The 17,490-nt window shown below is 44.0% G+C and overlaps 1 protein-coding gene across 2 annotated transcripts; it reads right to left on the bottom strand.

The window, feature by feature from the left end:
- Positions 1 to 1,647: 1,647 nt before the first annotated feature.
- On the bottom strand, positions 1,648 to 10,773 carry pnpla4 (patatin-like phospholipase domain containing 4). Of its 2 annotated transcripts, XM_030745095.1 has the most exons (8): positions 10,724 to 10,761; positions 10,459 to 10,552; positions 9,528 to 9,716; positions 8,547 to 8,641; positions 5,948 to 6,083; positions 5,555 to 5,620; positions 4,450 to 4,602; positions 1,648 to 2,959 (listed from the first exon to the last, which is right to left on the bottom strand). In XM_030745095.1, exons 3-8 carry the CDS (start codon positions 9,705 to 9,707, stop codon positions 2,828 to 2,830), a joined length of 762 nt encoding a protein of 253 aa, XP_030600955.1. In that variant the 5' UTR covers positions 9,708 to 9,716; positions 10,459 to 10,552; positions 10,724 to 10,761; the 3' UTR covers positions 1,648 to 2,827. The 2 variants fall into 2 exon arrangements, with proteins under 2 accessions (XP_030600955.1, XP_030600964.1); XM_030745104.1 differs by lacking the exon at positions 10,459 to 10,552 and having other exon boundaries at positions 10,724 to 10,773.
- Positions 10,774 to 17,490: the final 6,717 nt, after the last annotated feature.

The raw sequence follows: 17,490 nt of genomic DNA, 5'->3' as shown, positions 1-17,490 counted from the left end.
AGGAAGAGGAGCAGCTGTAAATCACAGATCAAAACACTGCAGCAGCCCCCCCAAATAAACCCCTCACACCTCAACATGAAATCAAATATGCAATAAATGTGGAAACCAGTCGTTTCCCACCCCCAGTTTGGGAGGCAGGTGCGGGCTGAGGCAGTGTCCTGGTGCTGCTGAAATCCTATGTTGTGCCTTTTGCAGCTGAGTGGTCGATGGTCCGATTCAGTCGGGAAACGTGTGGTCAGTGTGAGGATCTGGAAGCCTTTCCTGCTCAGCACATGCATAAATGATTCTGGATGTGAAGCGACAGCACTGAGTCACAGTTGTCACCGACTCCTCACTGTTGTCAGCTCAGCTCTGATTCACTGTGTTATGTTTCTGTTCAAAGGTCATCTGAACGCAGCAATAACCAAAGAAATGAACTGAACTGAACTGAACATCAGGGCACGTGAACTGTAATATGTTACTCACTGCTAAAGGTGTGTTTCAGGGTTCAGGCCTGTCGTGAAACCAGCACAAATGCTCAGCATCCAGCCTCAAGTCTTCTTTCCTGACAGCTTCATTCCTCCAGGCTCTAAAACAGCATTTTTGCAATTGGATACACTATCTGCATATGCATGCAAAATATGTCTAGTGAACAGCGGACCAAAAATAAAATAAATAACTCAATCAAAGCACAGCAGCACTTCAAAAGTAGCCCAATTCTCTGGAGAACCAGCCCGGCAGCCCTGGAGTGTTTGAGCAGTGATGTGAGCGCTTCGCTTTGAGGAGCAAGGAGTGAACAGACGGACTCTGATGAAGACGACAGACCTTAAATCACATCAGACGCTGTGATAACATCTAATTGTCTGCTGAGAGTGGGATCTTCCTGATTCACCTTCAGCTAGGACTGCATACTTAAACACGCAGCACCTACACACACATTAAAGTAATTATGAAATACCTGTTATACCCTCAGGTGATGAAGATTTATTTGTGTAGTATGGAAGCGTGTGCAGTCATTTGATTATTAGCCCGAGTGGATCTCCCGGCGGCGCTGGGGCACAGCAGGAACCTCCACTGTAGTAACGTGGCTACAACCCACAATCACACATCCCAAAATAACTGTGGACAGAAGCACAACAAAGCGTGAATTTTTGTGGACGGCATAAATACTAGACTAAGAGGATTTTTCCTTCGGTCGATCCTCCGCGGGCCGTTGGAGAATCAGTTTACTCTGCATTCATTTAGGACGGTGCAGCTCGCAGATAAAAAACTTTGGGGAGCTGGCATTCTCTGCTTTTCAGCACATCTCAACCTGCTTATCGCAGAAGTAACACATTGCAGGTGTGAACAACGGCTTTTCAGAAGCATACACCGAAGTCAACAGCTGAATCATTACACTAACAAATGAGCTCGTTCAGCTGGCCTCTGTCCAGACAGCAGCTCCTCCTGTACTTCATTACTGAGCCTGAACTCCAGCACACACGCTGAGGTTCCTCTGCTCCGGGTGGAGTCGGCCATTTAAAGGAAGCCTTATTACCAGAGCCAGCAGGTGAGCTTACATAATAACACCGGGAAACACGTGTGCGTGTGTGTGTGCGCGAGCTTACAAAATCAAATGTAGATGTCATGAAATTCAGTAGTAAAACAATCCTTAATGTTTCCCAGGAAGAATTTATTTGAAAGGAACCTGTGGTGTTTTTAAAGTGTGAGCAGCACCTGTTCCAGAACTCTGAATATGATCCAGGTTATTGTAATGAATCCAAACTTTTCCAGGTATATTCAACCTCATGCCAAGTTTGTATTAGTCTGTTCAAAGCTTTCAGAGGGAAGAAGTTCACTGATGAACTGTTCTGACCATCAGCTGAGAGTGATGATGAAGATACTGAAATTAGTTTCACGTTTAAATAAGCTGTCTCTGCTCATATATTCATATATTCCACTCAGATGAAACAGTTTGAAAGAAAAGTGTCACGTGTTTGTTTACAGAAATGAAACGTGCACACAGACTGTATCTGAAAGATGGACTTAGCCCCCGTGTGTTAAAGTGACCAGTGCCACTCTCTCAGCCAAAGTGGACAAATCCAAACTCAGTCCAAACAACAGTCCACAGACGTGTGGGTGATGTCATGGTGGCGACATCCACTCCTTTCATACAGTGTGTGTATGTGCAGTCCCAGCTCCTTGTAATCACTGTGCAGTTTATATAAATCTAACTGTTCAGTGAAGCAGCTGCCTGTACGTCAGACTGTCCGGAGGGAGAGCAGCTTTCACGGACCGCTCCAGTCGGCTGGAAACGGGAGAATTTGCTCCGTTTCCCGAAGCTGAAGGAAATCAAACGGTAACCCAGCAGCAGTCAAACCTACAAGAAACATCCAACACTTCAAAGACGACGCTCCCGCGTGTCCCGAGGGCGCTCCCAAACATCCATGACGGCAGCATGAACTTCCTGTGAAGCGGGTAATGGATATCCGATATTTTTTGCACTGCTTCAAGTCAGGGGAAATTAAATGCTTCCTTGGAAAATTGATGAAAAGTCCACGTTCACACGTGGGCCTTTCATCGTGTTGAGCTGCTGTCATGAAGAGGACACCTGTGTGATAGAAGTTATCTGACTGAAGCTCACAATCATGCACACCTTGCTTCATGCTTCACAAACATCCACTGAGATCTCGATCCAGGAAAAAAAAAAAAGGACACAGTATTTCTCACCATCGCTCCGTGGAAACAGTCCTGATATTTGGGCATTTTTTTTAACAAACTGAAGCCACCCAGGAAATAAATACAGAAAATACACAATATTTATTCTCTAAATGATGCTTCAAGCGTCACATGCTTTTTCCCATGACACTCAGCTCATCAGGGCTTCCCTCTTTAAGAACTTCACAGCATCAGCGAAGCCTTCTTCACATAAAGACTGCAGGGTGCTGGTGGATGGAGGGAACAGAGCCTGGTTCAGACGTTTGATGTTCTCCACGGAAAACTGAGGAAACCAACGGAAACACTGCATTTACATCACATCTTCAAGGGAGTCAGTGACAGAAATACAGATCAGTGTTTCTGACTCGGTTCCCTTCATCCAAAGAAGTGTGAGTCTTTCTGCACTCCCATTCAGACAGTCGGAGGTCTCTGCGACCACAGCTCAGCGTGCTCTGCTTTGTGCTGGAACAGGATGAAGTCAAAGACCTCATCTTCTAATGTGATCACAAGAGCCGTGGTGCCATTTATTTATAGGCAGCAGCATCTGTCAAGTACCTCTTCTAACATGCTTTCCAGCTCCACTCCTACACTACATCAAAACAGGACTGATCATGAATATCATTTTTCCCATCTTGTTTCAGACTGGGGAAGGGTGTGTGTGTGTGTGTGTGTGTGTGTGTGTGTGTGTGTGTGTGGGTGGGTGGGTGGAGGGGGTCAAAGTGCTGTTAGAGTGAAGTTTGATGGGTCTCGTTTGAACAGTATGCATCTATGCTGTCAATTCAAACATCCTAGGCCACGTTCAAAGAGTTTTAGAAACCTCGACCTCTGACCTTTACTTTCAGGTCAAGGTCGGCGAGATTCAAACTGTTCTGAGATCTGTGGTGTGAATTTGAACATTCTAGGTCACATTAATAAAACTGGTTGATCTGAAGGTCAAGGTGATAAGAACGCTGCACAGAGCTGTTTACATCTATGTTTCTTACTGCCATTGTTTGTACTGACAGCATACAGACGTACAGTAAATGATATATCACGTTACTTTGGACCTCTGACCTCTTCTTCAAGGTCAAACTTTCATAAATATCTTTAATCTTTAAAACTGCTTCAAATTCTGCTGCCTTTGTCTTTGTTTGGCAACATTTAGGAAATGATACGGGTATCATCAGTTTGCTTCCAAATATCACATTTGACCTCTGACCTCACGCTTACATTTTACATCTGCCTTCTTTCAAGTTGACCCTGAAATGTGTTGTAGCTTCAAGTGTGAGGAGAAAGAGAAAGAGCCGCCTGGCTGGTTAGAACCATGCTGCAGTGTAATGTTATATAATGAGCTGCACTTACTCATGTCAGTTATTTACTGACCCAAACCTGCTCCTACATTTTTACTGCACTGCAAATTTAAAGTACATTTAAAAAGGACAAAGAAAGCCAAATGAATGTACACAAAGTACAACACTGCTCACTTAGAAGGAGGTTAAAGTAAAACTGCCCACAGAGGCAGCAGTGAGCTTTGCACTCTCATTTTCCTGCGTGTGATAATTACTGTTAGGATTTTATTACCCAGCACTAGTTTGAACTGATCAATAAGGGACCTCATCTGAGAGCCACTGCTGATGGCAGTCCACACACACACACACACACACACACACACACACACACACACACACACACACACACACACACACACACACACACACACACACACACACACACACACACAGGTTTCAGTGCATTGAAGTGTTATACAGACCAATCCGGTGCTCTACTTCTCACCATTATGTTCATGTTGGCCAGTCTGAGTTGCGTGTTGAAGCTCCCCCTGTGGACGGGACACACATCCTGCAGTCCAGCAAAGGGGGACACTGTGATGGTTCGGCCCACAGGCAGAATGGGCAGGCTGTCAGTGAATCCTCCATCAATCCATTTCTAATGAAAACAAAGCCACAGGGTGTGTAAAGACTGCCGGTCCTCCACAGAACCGCCACAAATAAACTTTAAAGCAGAGGAGCTTTCAGACCTTTGGACCTCTTCACTGTTTGCTTTTCGGGAAACCAAAGAGCACCTAAATTAAATGCATAAAGAGTCTCGTCATTAAACACAAACCTGAACTAGACCTTAGCCAGCAGAGATGTGTGTAACTCAAATGCCCGATGCAGTCAGATCAGACGAGCCTGCCAGCGCCCCGGCTCAAAGGCCATGTGATGTCAAACTGCATCCATGTGAGAAGAGCGCAGGCCTGCTGAATTTACCGTGGGTGTCACGTGTGCTGCCTCCTGCGCACTCTAACCAGGCAGCACCCTCGCCTAAAGCAACAGGAGTGTTCCCAACAGTAAGAGCACGTCTGAAGTGGACCTGCTACATGTGCGCTTTGATTGAAAGGGCAGCTTTAGATAATGTCACAGCCTGTCACCATCAATCCATGCGTGAAAGTGGCTAAAGACACATTCAGATATTTTCTTCACACATCTTGGCTTCTTGCAGGAAAATCTCAGGTATTACTCATAACACTGACTTTTTATGCCCACATGTTAAATATGAAGCCCATTTTAACCCTGCATGAATCACTCATTAAAGCCCAGGAGCATCTGCTGTTTGTCTGCAGGAGAAAAAGCTGACATTTATTCCCAGTCAAATATTTATCAGACTCTGACCCAGTGCCATCAGTCACTTCAATAATCTGTACCTTTGTATTAGTCACATAAACAGGAACCTGGGAGCATCAATTATTAATCTCAGTGTTCAGTTACACACAGCTCTTTATTTACTGCTTTTTAAACATTATACACCATAAACTCAGTCACCAAAACATTAGGTTTAACACAGCTGAGTACGTGCTCAGTCCCTCACAGTTTATTTTGATCAAACCTCAAGCTTTTACCTTTCCTCTGAACTCCACTGGTCTGAGTCCAGCATAGACCGGCACAAAGCTGCTGGCTAACAGAACCTGCACAAGACAGAAGAGGCAGACAGTCAGCCAGTGACCACCAAAGTCACACGAAACACTGGCAGTGCAGCAGGAGGGGCCTGAGTCACGTTTGCTGTGACTGCAGGAGAAGGTGACGGTACCTGAAGTTGGGCTCATACACAGCATGCAGCCATTCATCAAAAAGTAGTGAGTTTGATAATGTCATTTTTAGGTCAGAGCAGTAAAAGAACAAACACTAAACTGGAGACTGGAGAACAACAAGGATGTAAAACAATCATAAACATTTATGACTGCGTTTGAAACTGAAAGCATCACTGCTGTAAGTATATGGAGAGGGCTGTGCACCTTTATGAGCTCCTCCCTGGAGGTAAATGTGGATATGATGTGGTTCTTGCCACTTTCTGAGTGTGTTACCGACACATAGAGGCGGTGCGTGGCCAGACTGTGAGCTTCTCCGGGCAGAATCTCTTCTATCCCCTCCCTGGGGAAAATCCAAACACAGATGTTCATCTGTCACAGCTTTAATGATAATAATATCTCCACATGGCATCATAAACACTGTTTTGTTTCAGGTTTTTTAATGGCAACATGTAATTATTACTCAAGCTGTTAAATAAGTTCAGAATGACCGAAGCATACTAATGAAGAGATATATCTTAGTGTTTGGTTTCCATGCTTCCTTGATACTCTCTCAGTTAGATGTGGTAACAGATACTTTGATACTTCATATTCTACACAAGCAAATGTCATCTTACACCAACAATCAGCAGCAGGTCACCCTCTCTCTTTCCTTTGTTCCCTCTCTGTGTTCACACACAGGGTCAGCAGCAAATGAAACATCAATAAATATTAATAACTTAGATTCACAGGGTTCAGACACACTAGGGTGCAAGAGCACGCACAGACCTGAGATTTATGATACCGGAGTTGGAAGAATAGCTCACACACTGAATTAGGAATCCTGGCTCAAGAGTTACAACTGAGTAGCTTCAGCTGGTTTACAGTGACAGAAGGTGTGTGTACTGGAGACACGTACTGTACCTCCAAGTGTAGCCCATATCGAGTTATGGATCTCAAAATATCGCCGTGACAAGTCAAAATGTCGAGTTGGCTCTGTGAATCACGACGCTCCATGAAAGAAGTCATTTTGTTACCCAGAAGCAGACGACTCCAATGCATGTGCACTCAAAACCGGGCAGAGACAGTATCAGTTACCTTTGACCTTCTAGCCAATAAGCTGCATAAAAGGACTCAATGTGGAACTGTTGGACAGCTGATGCCTTCAGCCTCCTGCTACCTTCATGGAGCTTCCTGATGGGCAGAGTTAACTCCAAATTTCGAGTTATGGATGGCAGTTTTTTTTTCTCGCTTTAGTGGCAGAAACGAGCTTTCATACTCGAGCCAACAACAGAACAAAACCGTGTTTTTAGCATTTCTTCGCAGTCATCTCTTGCTAACGCTCCACTCTGTGACGTCACTTTGCAGGAGAGTCACAGCTCTGAGTGTCATTCAGGAGCTGCATCAGTGCTGTTGTCCTTCACTGAGACTGAACTCAAAACTAAAACATTTCAATCCACTGAAAACAATTCAAACCGAAACTCTTTGTGAGCTTACAGAACTTCTCCTTCTTCAGCTGCTCTCTTTAGGGGTCGCCACAGTGGCTCACCTGCCTCCATCTCTCCCTGCCACGCCACCCCTCAGCACGCCCTCCTTCACTGCATCCAGGAATCTTCTCTGAGGTCTTCCTCTTTTCCTTTGAGCTCATACCATTCAACATCACCCCTCTGAATTCCAGCTTCAGACTCGTGATCCTGTCTGAGGCTCTCTCCACCTCCACAGCAGTGTTCACACTCGTCATGATCCCGCCTGCTCCATCCTATCGACTCCATGGAAGAAAGGTTTGAATCCCGCGATGCTCCTGGCGTGGCTTCCCTTCCACCTTGTCTCCTGCACACAAAACACATCCACCTTCCTCCTCTCCATCATATCAGCCAGCTCTCTTCCTTTCCCAGAGTGCCTACATTTACAGTCCTTGCTCTCACCACCACACCCCTGCCTTTCCTTCTCTCTTTTGCTGCCTCCTAACCCACCTTCCCTCTCTCTCCTCCTTTGTCTTCTGCCAACAGCAGCACAGTTTCCTCCAGCACCGTGTTGTCCACCCTTTGCTGCTAACCTGGGCTCCGACTGATCCGGTATGGAAATCTCATTCTTTATGATCCATATATTTGATTTGGCCAAGACTGTACAGTGGATGTCCTTCCTGACACAACCCCCTTCATTTATCCAGACTTGGGCCCGGCACCAGGAGGACACCGACCCCTGGCCACAAAACCAGCTAATAAAAATACAGAGACTGCAAACTAACTGAAACCAAACTAAGTTGAAAATAAAAATGAAAAACTAAACTATAATAACTCTGGTTTGCAGGCCTGGAGTTGTGCAGTTTAGTCCAATTTTCCCAACAAATCGTCCCAAGCCGGGTCAGGATTGATGGAAAGCACGTGTGCGCTGTGATCCTCAGAGATGTTCTGTCTGTTTGAACTCATGTTCTTCCACAAAATCCTGACCTCTGTTAAGGACTTAAGTCACTGCTTCCTGATAACCAGCCTGCCCACAGCAACTCGTGCTCAGGTCCTCGATTTAGCCAAACTTTCAGAAAGAACCTTATGATTCCAAAGTCCATCATCACACAGCCACAGAGGACACAGGGAACACCTGACAGTGGTGCAAGATCCAATAAATCCAACAACATCACTGCACCTTCTCTCTAAAAGGAATCTGTGCTTGTCTGCTGGAGTGAGACAAAACTGATGCTGCAGTAGGCAGAAAGAATCTCCACAGTGCTTCCTGTTTTCACACTGTCACTGACCACCAGCTGGTGTTATCTGTGTTTCATTTATGACATCAAGAATCATTTTCCAGGAAACCTTGGCTAAGTAATTACCGGAGCGTGAGCATAAAGTTGAATCCTGGCGTGACAGCTCCAAACCGCTGCTGCCTCACACTTTCAGCAAACCTGTAGGTGAAATCTTTGCAGTGCTGGAAGAAGGAAACAAACAATGTGATGAAATCACACATCTTATGTCAGGCAGTCACACCTGGTATAACGAGGTTTATTCACACAGCTCTTTTTTCTGGTCCGTTGGTGATTTGTTTCAGTACAGCCCAAATCTGAAATCTGTGACAGTAACTGCAGAGGAAACACGGAGGGCTACAGTAACAGAGGCGTTCTTCTTCTGTGTTAGGTCTAAGCTGCAGGTCAGTAAGTGTAAAACCATTCTGAAACATGGACTCGCCACCTTTGTTTCCTCCTGTGCATGAACGCCTTCTTCTTCTGAATGAGGATTGGTCAACTTAGAGAAACTCTACCGCCACCTAATGAAAGAGCAGAGCGACGGAGGCTGACCAGCACAGATCCAAATACAGCAGCAGTGACAGCTACATCATGGACTCTGCATCGATTCAATGCAGAAGTTTAAATTCAGCTCAATGACACACTGTAAAAAAAAAAACAGCCTGCCTTATAAAAAATATTTCTCTAAATCATTTTTTGTTCATCCAGATTCCTGAATTTACACTTCAATTACTCCTTCTGCGTATATTACAATCGGATCTGAGTTATAAATTGGCTCCTTTATGTTTTGAGGGTGCAGTGGCCGTTACAGTGTGTCAGTTCTTCTACTGAGATGCTGAATCTGTGATGATGAGTCTCTGAAAATCCTTCACCCTGACAACATCTTTAATTCCATACACATAATTTTAAAGCTGTACTACAGAAGAAGAAATAATGATTGGGAGAGTGAAGCACTTCTAAAATGTCTCTCCCCATTTTGCTCAGGGACCTCTGAAAACTGCTCAAAGAGCTCAGAGGGTTCCACTCAGGCTACATGCCCGAGGACAGGATGAAGTGGCGAGTACTCGATACCTCTAACTTTTCAGGTGCCGTGATCATTACAGCAGCCACCAGCGCCCCGGCCGAAGCTCCTGCACAGGCCCTGAGGGAGCCCAGCAGCTTGTCTCCATGCCGGAGAAAGGCCCCCGCGGCACCCAAGTGATAGATCCCCAGGAAACCGCACGCAGCAAAGGACAGGTTCAGGACTGTCATCCTCAGCACCTGCACAACATGAAACCAGAAATCTGTGTGTGATTACTGCACATTTGATGAAACATATACAAGCAAGTAGGGAGATCTGAGCAATAAGACCATATAATCATTTTCACTTTCAGTGGAATCACGTTATACAAGCTGCACTTAGCAATTTTGTGTAATTCATGTATGATTGTGCACTTTTTCATATAAACGAGGAAGCCAGTGGAAACGCTCAGCATGAAACACGACTTTGACCAGACTCCTCTGCACTGCTCACATGTGCTGCTGTATGAGGGCAGCATGTGAAAACACATCCATAATGAAAACATGTGTCCTTTATGAAGCCAGTGTTGTGCCTAAAATGACTTCTGTTTATATGTGTTTGCTTATATCTGTAACTAGGCTGCAGTCAACAGGATTTATGAAGGGCTAATATATGAAATGAAGAAATGACCTGTTTACAAGCATCTTTATGTGTTATTGTATCTACATTATAATCAATCCAGTTCAAATATCTTTATAGAGCTGTGATGTTATATTTGTTGAAGTTTCTGCTGCCCTCCTGCCCACAGCTCTCAGGAAAAAGACATTTTAATGCCATTTTTACCCTGAGAAATAAAGAATAAAAGTCAGTTTGCCACAGAGCAGCTTCTGCTTTATGACAGCAATGATGTTCCTCACTCAGAATGACTTCATGTCAGATATGTTTGACCTAAAAAGTCCTTTACAGCAGTTTAAATACAGCCAATCACTTTCTAGCAAATACCGGAACTCGTTTGCTGGCACAGCACCGCGTGCGCTTCCGCCACGTCGCGCATGCGTTCCACACCTGTCCCTTTGTTGCTCTACTTCACGTTGAGCTGTGGTCACATAAAAGGACAAAAATGCTAAGCTCGTTCAAAGTGCTTAAAAACGCAACAAGCGGTCAAAATGAAGAGAACAGCACGCCGTGTCTGATACCGAACACTTACGGCTAACTCTTTATGTTTAATGACAAAACTAATAACCATCACTATAATCATATTTTGTACCTCTTGTCACAGAACGAACCGTGCGGGAACTTCCTGCGGACACCGGAAGTAAACAACGCTTCTTCTGCTCATGAATTCAAAATAAAACTTCCCCGAACTCTATTTATTTATTTCAAGCAGTGAACTAATTAAAATATTTAAACTGTAACGCAGAAAGCCTACATCCCAGTAACAACAGAGAGTAAACATAGACAGACAGGGTGATGAGACATTGTTGCTAAATGTGGCGCTTTAAGGTAGAAAAATCCTCAGAATGTCAACATGAAAGTTAATCTGAACTCTGAATGAATGAAACAGTAAATGTGAATAACCCTCGTCTGCATTCCAGTAGCAAAACTTTCTAAATGAACAAGCATATTGTAGGGCATAACTTTGGCTTTGGAGTCTTTTGCAGGTGCTAAAAAATGCTAAGATTACAGCTGCATCAGAACAAGTTAAAAACAGGAGAGGGCTCAGATTGCTCTGTGGTCAAGAGAGATTTTTATGATTTTAGTTTATTTTAAATGTTGTCATCACAGAATGGTTTCCATTTTTTATTTATTTATTTATTTGTGTTTTCCTTGGAGCTGATGAGAAACAGCTTTTTTCTCATCTGTAATTGATCATCAGCTCTAACTGTGACACTGTAATCATTGTTAGCTATTGATCACATTCCTCGACTCAGCTAAAAAACAAAGCAGCCAATGCCCAGAGAGAGACTTTGAAGAAAGACTCGAGAACTGTTGCTCCAGACCACTTTAATAAAAAGTGCAGGAAAACCTGTCTGGCTAAATATTTTTAAAAAATGATGGGTGACTCAAGACTTTTGCACAGAATTACACACACACACACGCACACACGGTGGTTGGCCAGGAGCAGAAGACCACAGTTGTGGTAGATGTGATGTGGCAACCCCAGCAGACAGCAACATCAGCAGGGAGAGGAACTCGAGCCGTGCCGGAGGCTGAAGGAAAAACTGCAGCCGACGTGGAAGATAAAGTCCGGGATGGTCCCCGTGGTAACGGGAGCATTCGGAGCTGCAACCCTGAAACTGGAAGAGTGGCTCCAGCAGATTCTGGGAACATCAGAGGTCTCTGTCCAGATGAAGCAGTCCTAACCCTTCAAACTCAGGCCTCTGGCAGAGACCCCAGCTTGAGAAAGAACACATACCACCCCCCCCAGGGGTGTGCGGTGACTTAGAGAAAGGCAGGTGGAGACACACACACAGCTTCTTCCTCTGTTTAACAAGACAAATTGGACCAGATTAAAACACACAGTCTTGTGCTGACAGCCTCCTGCAGCTGGCTGCACTCCACACCAACGTCTTTGTTCTGCACTCACTCCTGGCTGAGGAACTGTAGTATATTATTAGTATACTTATAGTTAAATAAAGATCTACTGTATTAACAAAAAAATAATAACTGTTATCTAACAATGAGGAGTTGTGGAGGAATTTTTTTTAGAGCCTTTCCTTTAGCAAAAGAAGCAATAAAGCATTATGAAAATGTCTCACGACACATGAAAGTGTATTCTTGGCAAAATGTACACAAATTATCAAAAGAAAAAGTAATTAGTGTTATATGGGTCATGTGGATTCATATTCCGGCTGAAGATGTTTAAGGTTAAACTCAATTTAACAACTTTATACTCTAATCTACAGTGATGCATATTCAATAAAACCATATGTGTGTAGTGGCTGTTCTGTGAGGACCACAGGAGAAACACAGGCCTACATCTTGATTTAAGAGTATATTAAAATATATTAATAACAGTCTGATTAAACTTAATGACGTCTCAGAGACACTAATCTGAAAGTGCTGTTGAGTCTGCACCTGTTATTGCACTAATACTATGAATATAATTTGTGGGGGATTTAAGATAAAGTGTGCATGGAAAAGGATGAGATATGCAACAAGCTGCTGTGTAAAAATTTGTAATAAATTAAGCTTCACAGATTAAGCTGCAGAAAACACCACTGTGGGTTGCAGCTGGAACAGGAAGTGATATCACACCTCAGTGAAAGCCAACACCACGTGAGAGTGCCACAAAGCTGCTGGCTGCTGTCGGACAGCAGTTCTGATGTCCATATAATAACCCAAACAATAAAACACTATCCAGTTTTATAATTAACTGCAGTTTGTCAGTTTCTCACCTAAAGCAGTCCACAGAGTGTATTTCTGCCCCCGAAGCACTTCAGTCAGCATTTATTTCCATTGGACCTGCTGCCATCGGAATTCTCTGCATTTTGCTCATGCTCTGCTTTCCTGGAATGTCAGCACAAATTTTCCACTCTTTTAGTATTGCTTAGAATTATTTATTGCCTAAAGTGGATTAGGTAGGTTACACATTGTGGAGAAAAGCAGAGCTGAACTCCATCAGAGGAGGAAATGATGTTAGTGGGCTGTCTAAATAATGTAGGGAAGATAATGCATTTTGTTTGGTGACAGACTAACAGCAGTTGTGTTGATTTCTAGTGTGACACTGCATAAAACACAATTAAAACTCACTATGGAAAAATACACACAAACATGTACAAAACTGTGGCAAATTCTCTCAGATGCTTGAAGCACCTGCCAAACACATTAAAGATGTGTGTGCAAGTCCCACAGAGCAGCTCCTACAGCTTTACTGCACCTCTCTCTCTCTGCTGCTCTCTCTCTCTCTCTCTCTGCTGCTCTCTCTCTCTGCTGCTCTCTCTCTCTCTCTGCTGCTCTCTCTCTCTCTCTCTGTTGCTCTCTCTCTCTGCTGCTCTCTCTCTCTCTCTCTCTGCTGCTCTCTCTCTCTGCTGCTCTCTCTCTCTCTCTGCTGCTCTCTCTCTCTCTCTCTGTTGCTCTCTCTCTCTGCTGCTCTCTCTCTCTCTCTCTGCTGCTCTCTCTCTCTCTCTCTCTCTGCTGCTCTCTCTCTCTCTCTGCTGCTCTCTCTCTCTGTTGCTCTCTGCTGCTCTCTCTCTCTCTGTTGCTCTCTGTTGCTCTCTCTCTCTCTCTCTCTGCTGCTCTCTCTCTCTGTTGCTCTCTGTTGCTCTCTCTCTCTGCTGCTCTCTCTCTCTGTTGCTCTCTGTTGCTCTCTCTCTCTCTCTCACTCTCTGTGTTGCTCTTTCTCTCTGTCTGTCTCTCTCTTCCTCCTCTCAGATTTTGTCCTGGGACCATAAGAGGGATATGTGGTTAAGATAGTAAGATGTCCATCCATCCATCCATCCATCCATCCATCCATCCATCCATCCATCCATCCATCCATCCATCCATCCATCCATTCTCTTCTGCTTATCCTGGGCTGGGTTGCGGGGGCAGCAGCTAAACAGAGAAGCCCAGGCTTCCCTCTCCCCAGTCACCTCCACCAGCTCATCAGGAGTATAGTAAGATGTATTTGTTTTTAGTCACAAATATATATTAATACATGTCACAGGAAATCTGGCAACACAAGGAACTCATTCTGTTTCCTGCTTAAAACACACAAATATCTGCTCACAGAAATAAAAAGATGAATTGTTGAGGCTTGTTTTTAGCAGCAGTTATCCACATTTCTAAACGAGTCTTTCTAGAAGCTTGATGTGGCGTGAGTAAACTACAGTGTGGTTGCTAATGGTAATAAGAGAACAGGTCATATATGAGGGTTTATGTACACATAATTAGCAAACAGAATCTTAACTTGCTCCTTTATAAAACTAAAACGCACCACCACATGGCTGTAGCTCAGTAGGTAGAGCAGGTCACCTACTGATCGGAAGGTCAGTGGTTCGATTCCTGGCTACTCCGGGCTACATGCCAATGTATCCTTGGGCAAGACAAAGCACACCTGGACAAGTGACCAGTCCATCCCAGGGCTCACACACACATACAGACGCCTGATGACCTCAACAAACCCAGAGAGAGAATAAAAAAAGAAAAGTAACAAGTAAGTGAAAATCTGAAAGCATAGGTTCTTAAGACTATCCCAGTCATGAAAAGAAAAATGGGAAAGCCTTCTGACATCAATAGAACTTCACTAGTGATTCAAAAGAAGATGCTGATGCCAAAGTTTCACAGGCAAGTTGTTCCACAAGCAGGTAACACTCTGTCTCCTCTATGCTTTTAGAGTGACGTAGGGTCAGTCTGGTTCTTGCATGAAGAACTCAAGGCTGCCTGCTGGTTAGTGAGGGACAGCAGTTCTAATGTTCACTGATATGCTACAATATTAATGCATATGCATATACACTGGGCCCAAGCCATCAACAGCTTTAAAACCTAAATAAATATAACAAATAAATTTGAAAAAGTACATTTTTAAAATTAAGACCATTAACGTTGTCCAGTGATGAACTCTCCCACTTCTGGACAAATAATAGGTTGTCTGATGCTGACAACATGAGAGAAACCGTCTTTCAGACAACATGAGCAGAAGAAAAAGCTCCTTACTGCACAGAAGAACAAGCCTTCCTAAAGGTAATGGGAAAAAGGAGAGTACCAGGATAACACAAAGACGTAGCTGGGTAGCTTCGATGCCCGTCTGTGCTCTAAGACCGTGACTCCCCATCAACAAACTGGAAGTTAGCCGCCATCTTGCCTCAGTCTGTTGCATACTGAAGGAGCAGCCTGAAATGAGAGTTTATGCAGGGTATATTTGATAACAAACATAATTAACTGGCACTGAAGGAACAAGAGGAATGCTGGCATCGCTCATTCGTTTGTCTGGGAGGTTTCTCACCCACAGAAACCAGATCAAATAAGGGTGGTTTTTGACTCCAGGGCACGCTGAACAGTGTCCTAACAGGCCCCAATCTCAACAACAACTTGCTGAATGTGCTTATGTAGCTCTGCAAGGAGCACGTGGCAGTCACTGCTGATATCAGTCCCTTTGGCATTGAAACAACAATATGGAGGTGCTCATCACAGTTTAACACATGGGGGTTATGTTTTTGGGAACAGTTCATTACCTGCTCTCACAATATGTGGGAGAGGTGTATCGATGATAACCAGTCTGTGTGACCCATTTGGCTTTGCAGCTTCAGTAAATATTCAAGGAAAGGAAGAGGTCTCCCAAGGATCTGGAACATGTAAAGATTTTGTAGCACCTACAAAAGACTGCCCCCCCCCCCATGGCCCCTATTCAGAAATTTTAAATGAATTTTATGACTTTTTATTCTGTGTCTTCACTCAGATAAATTGTAATAATATACATGTTGATGATAGTATTGACAGTCTACGCAATGCATTTATTGCCCTACTAGATGGACAAAGGATTAGTTCTTATACTGTATAGTGCTTTTCTACTCTGTCTGAGAACTCAAAGCGCTTATACAACACATTTACCCCATTCATACGAGCATTTCCATGATTAACTAAGCTAAGTGCTTTTTTATTATCTAACATTCACACTCCAACGCTTGCATCGGAAAGCACCTTGGGGTTAAGTATCTTACCCAAGGATGCAGTGGCACACAGCCTGGAGTAGCCAGGAATTGAACCGCTGACCTTCCGATCAGTAGGTGACCTGCTCTACCTCCTGAACTACAGCCACCCCAGACTCTGCTGACTTTATTCAAAAATAAAGTTGTTCTGTTACACGATTAACGGAATACGTTAGTGCATGATGTATTGAGTTCAGTTTTGTACTGTCGCTTTAAGAGAGCTACGGAGCTTCCGGTCATGTGACCTAACTCAGGAAGTGAGAGCATGGCTACGGAAGAAACATGGTGTTGTGATACCACATGTAAGAGTATCGCGTAACATCTGCCTTTCATCTTAGGCGTGGTGATTGCATCTTGGGTATGTACGCTTTACACTAAGACAACTTTATTTTGAGATGTGTATTTTTTGGAACGAGTGTGTATTTTGTTGACGGTAACGGGAAATCGGATCGGAACGGCTTAGCGCCGGAGCACATTGTTCAGTGTGTCAACAAGCTATGATAACTGTTTAAACTTGTTAGTTGATAAAGTTAACATATCTTCTAGACCGAAGAGGTTATAGATACAGTGATGTTAAGATATGCAGTTCATGTAATTGTGTATATTTCTGTTGTGCTTACGTACGTTAAGAGAAATTAGTATATAACTGATTTGTGTTTTCATGTGTTTTAGTTTCACACTTTTCTGAGTCTTCAATAAACCTGTGGACAAGCTGACAACGTCTTCAGAGTCTTGAAGTAGAAAAGAGTTTATCTGTCTGTCCAGAGATATATACAGCACATGTATTGAGGACAGAACAGTGAAACCAAGGCTTTCTAGCGGACAAGACAAGCGCAGTGTTACTTACCTGGTCACATGTGGCATGTGAATAGTCATCACGGAAGCAGTAAAGTGGAGCTACAACGCTAACCTACGCCATGGCAGAAAAAGCTTCATCGTTAAAGACACGCTCTCAAGTGTCAGCTGCAACATCAGTATCCAGAGCATCTTCTACTGGCTCAGCGGCAGCCAAGGCCAGGGCAAGAGCGGAGGCCGCTAAGACACGCCTTACCTTTCTAGAAGAGGAAGTAAGCTTAAAACTGGAGAAAGCTAAGCTAGAAGCAAGCATAGAAATGCTGAGTCATAAAAAAGAAGCTGCTGCAGCCATTGCAGAGGCAGAAGCACTTGAAGCAGCTGTCGATGGAGCAAGTGAGAAACACAGCTGCAAACTGAATCTCGACTCCTCTCCCTTGGAAGCCACGGAACGCACAAGACAATATGTGGTCGACCAGGCTAAAGTCAAAGGTTCAGAACTTTCACAGGATTGTGAACAGCTAGGCGAGGACATTTCTCCCGTTAAGGCAGAGCCAAGCACAGGCTTCAGCGCCTCACACCTCAAGCCAAAAGCAAAACCGTTCGTGCCAGG

The sequence above is a fragment of the Archocentrus centrarchus genome, chromosome 2 (assembly GCF_007364275.1).
Source record: "Archocentrus centrarchus isolate MPI-CPG fArcCen1 chromosome 2, fArcCen1, whole genome shotgun sequence".
Taxonomy (NCBI): Eukaryota; Metazoa; Chordata; class Actinopteri; order Cichliformes; family Cichlidae; genus Archocentrus; species Archocentrus centrarchus.
Note: the sequence above shows the minus strand (reverse complement) of the source record. Positions and strands in the feature narration are given on the sequence as shown.

Bases quoted from the DNA above. Each gene is read 5' to 3' on its own strand.
- pnpla4 (XM_030745104.1), bottom strand. From the start codon at position 9,707: ATGACAGTCCTGAACCTGTCCTTTGCTGCGTGCGGTTTCCTGGGGATC. The intron at 8,642-9,527 runs GTATCGAGTACT...TCCTTCTTCCAG, and splicing joins CGGCACCTGAAAAGTTAGAG to CACTGCAAAGATTTCACCTA. The intron at 6,084-8,546 runs GTAATTACTTAG...GATTTTCCCCAG, and splicing joins AACTTTATGCTCACGCTCCG to GGAGGGGATAGAAGAGATTC.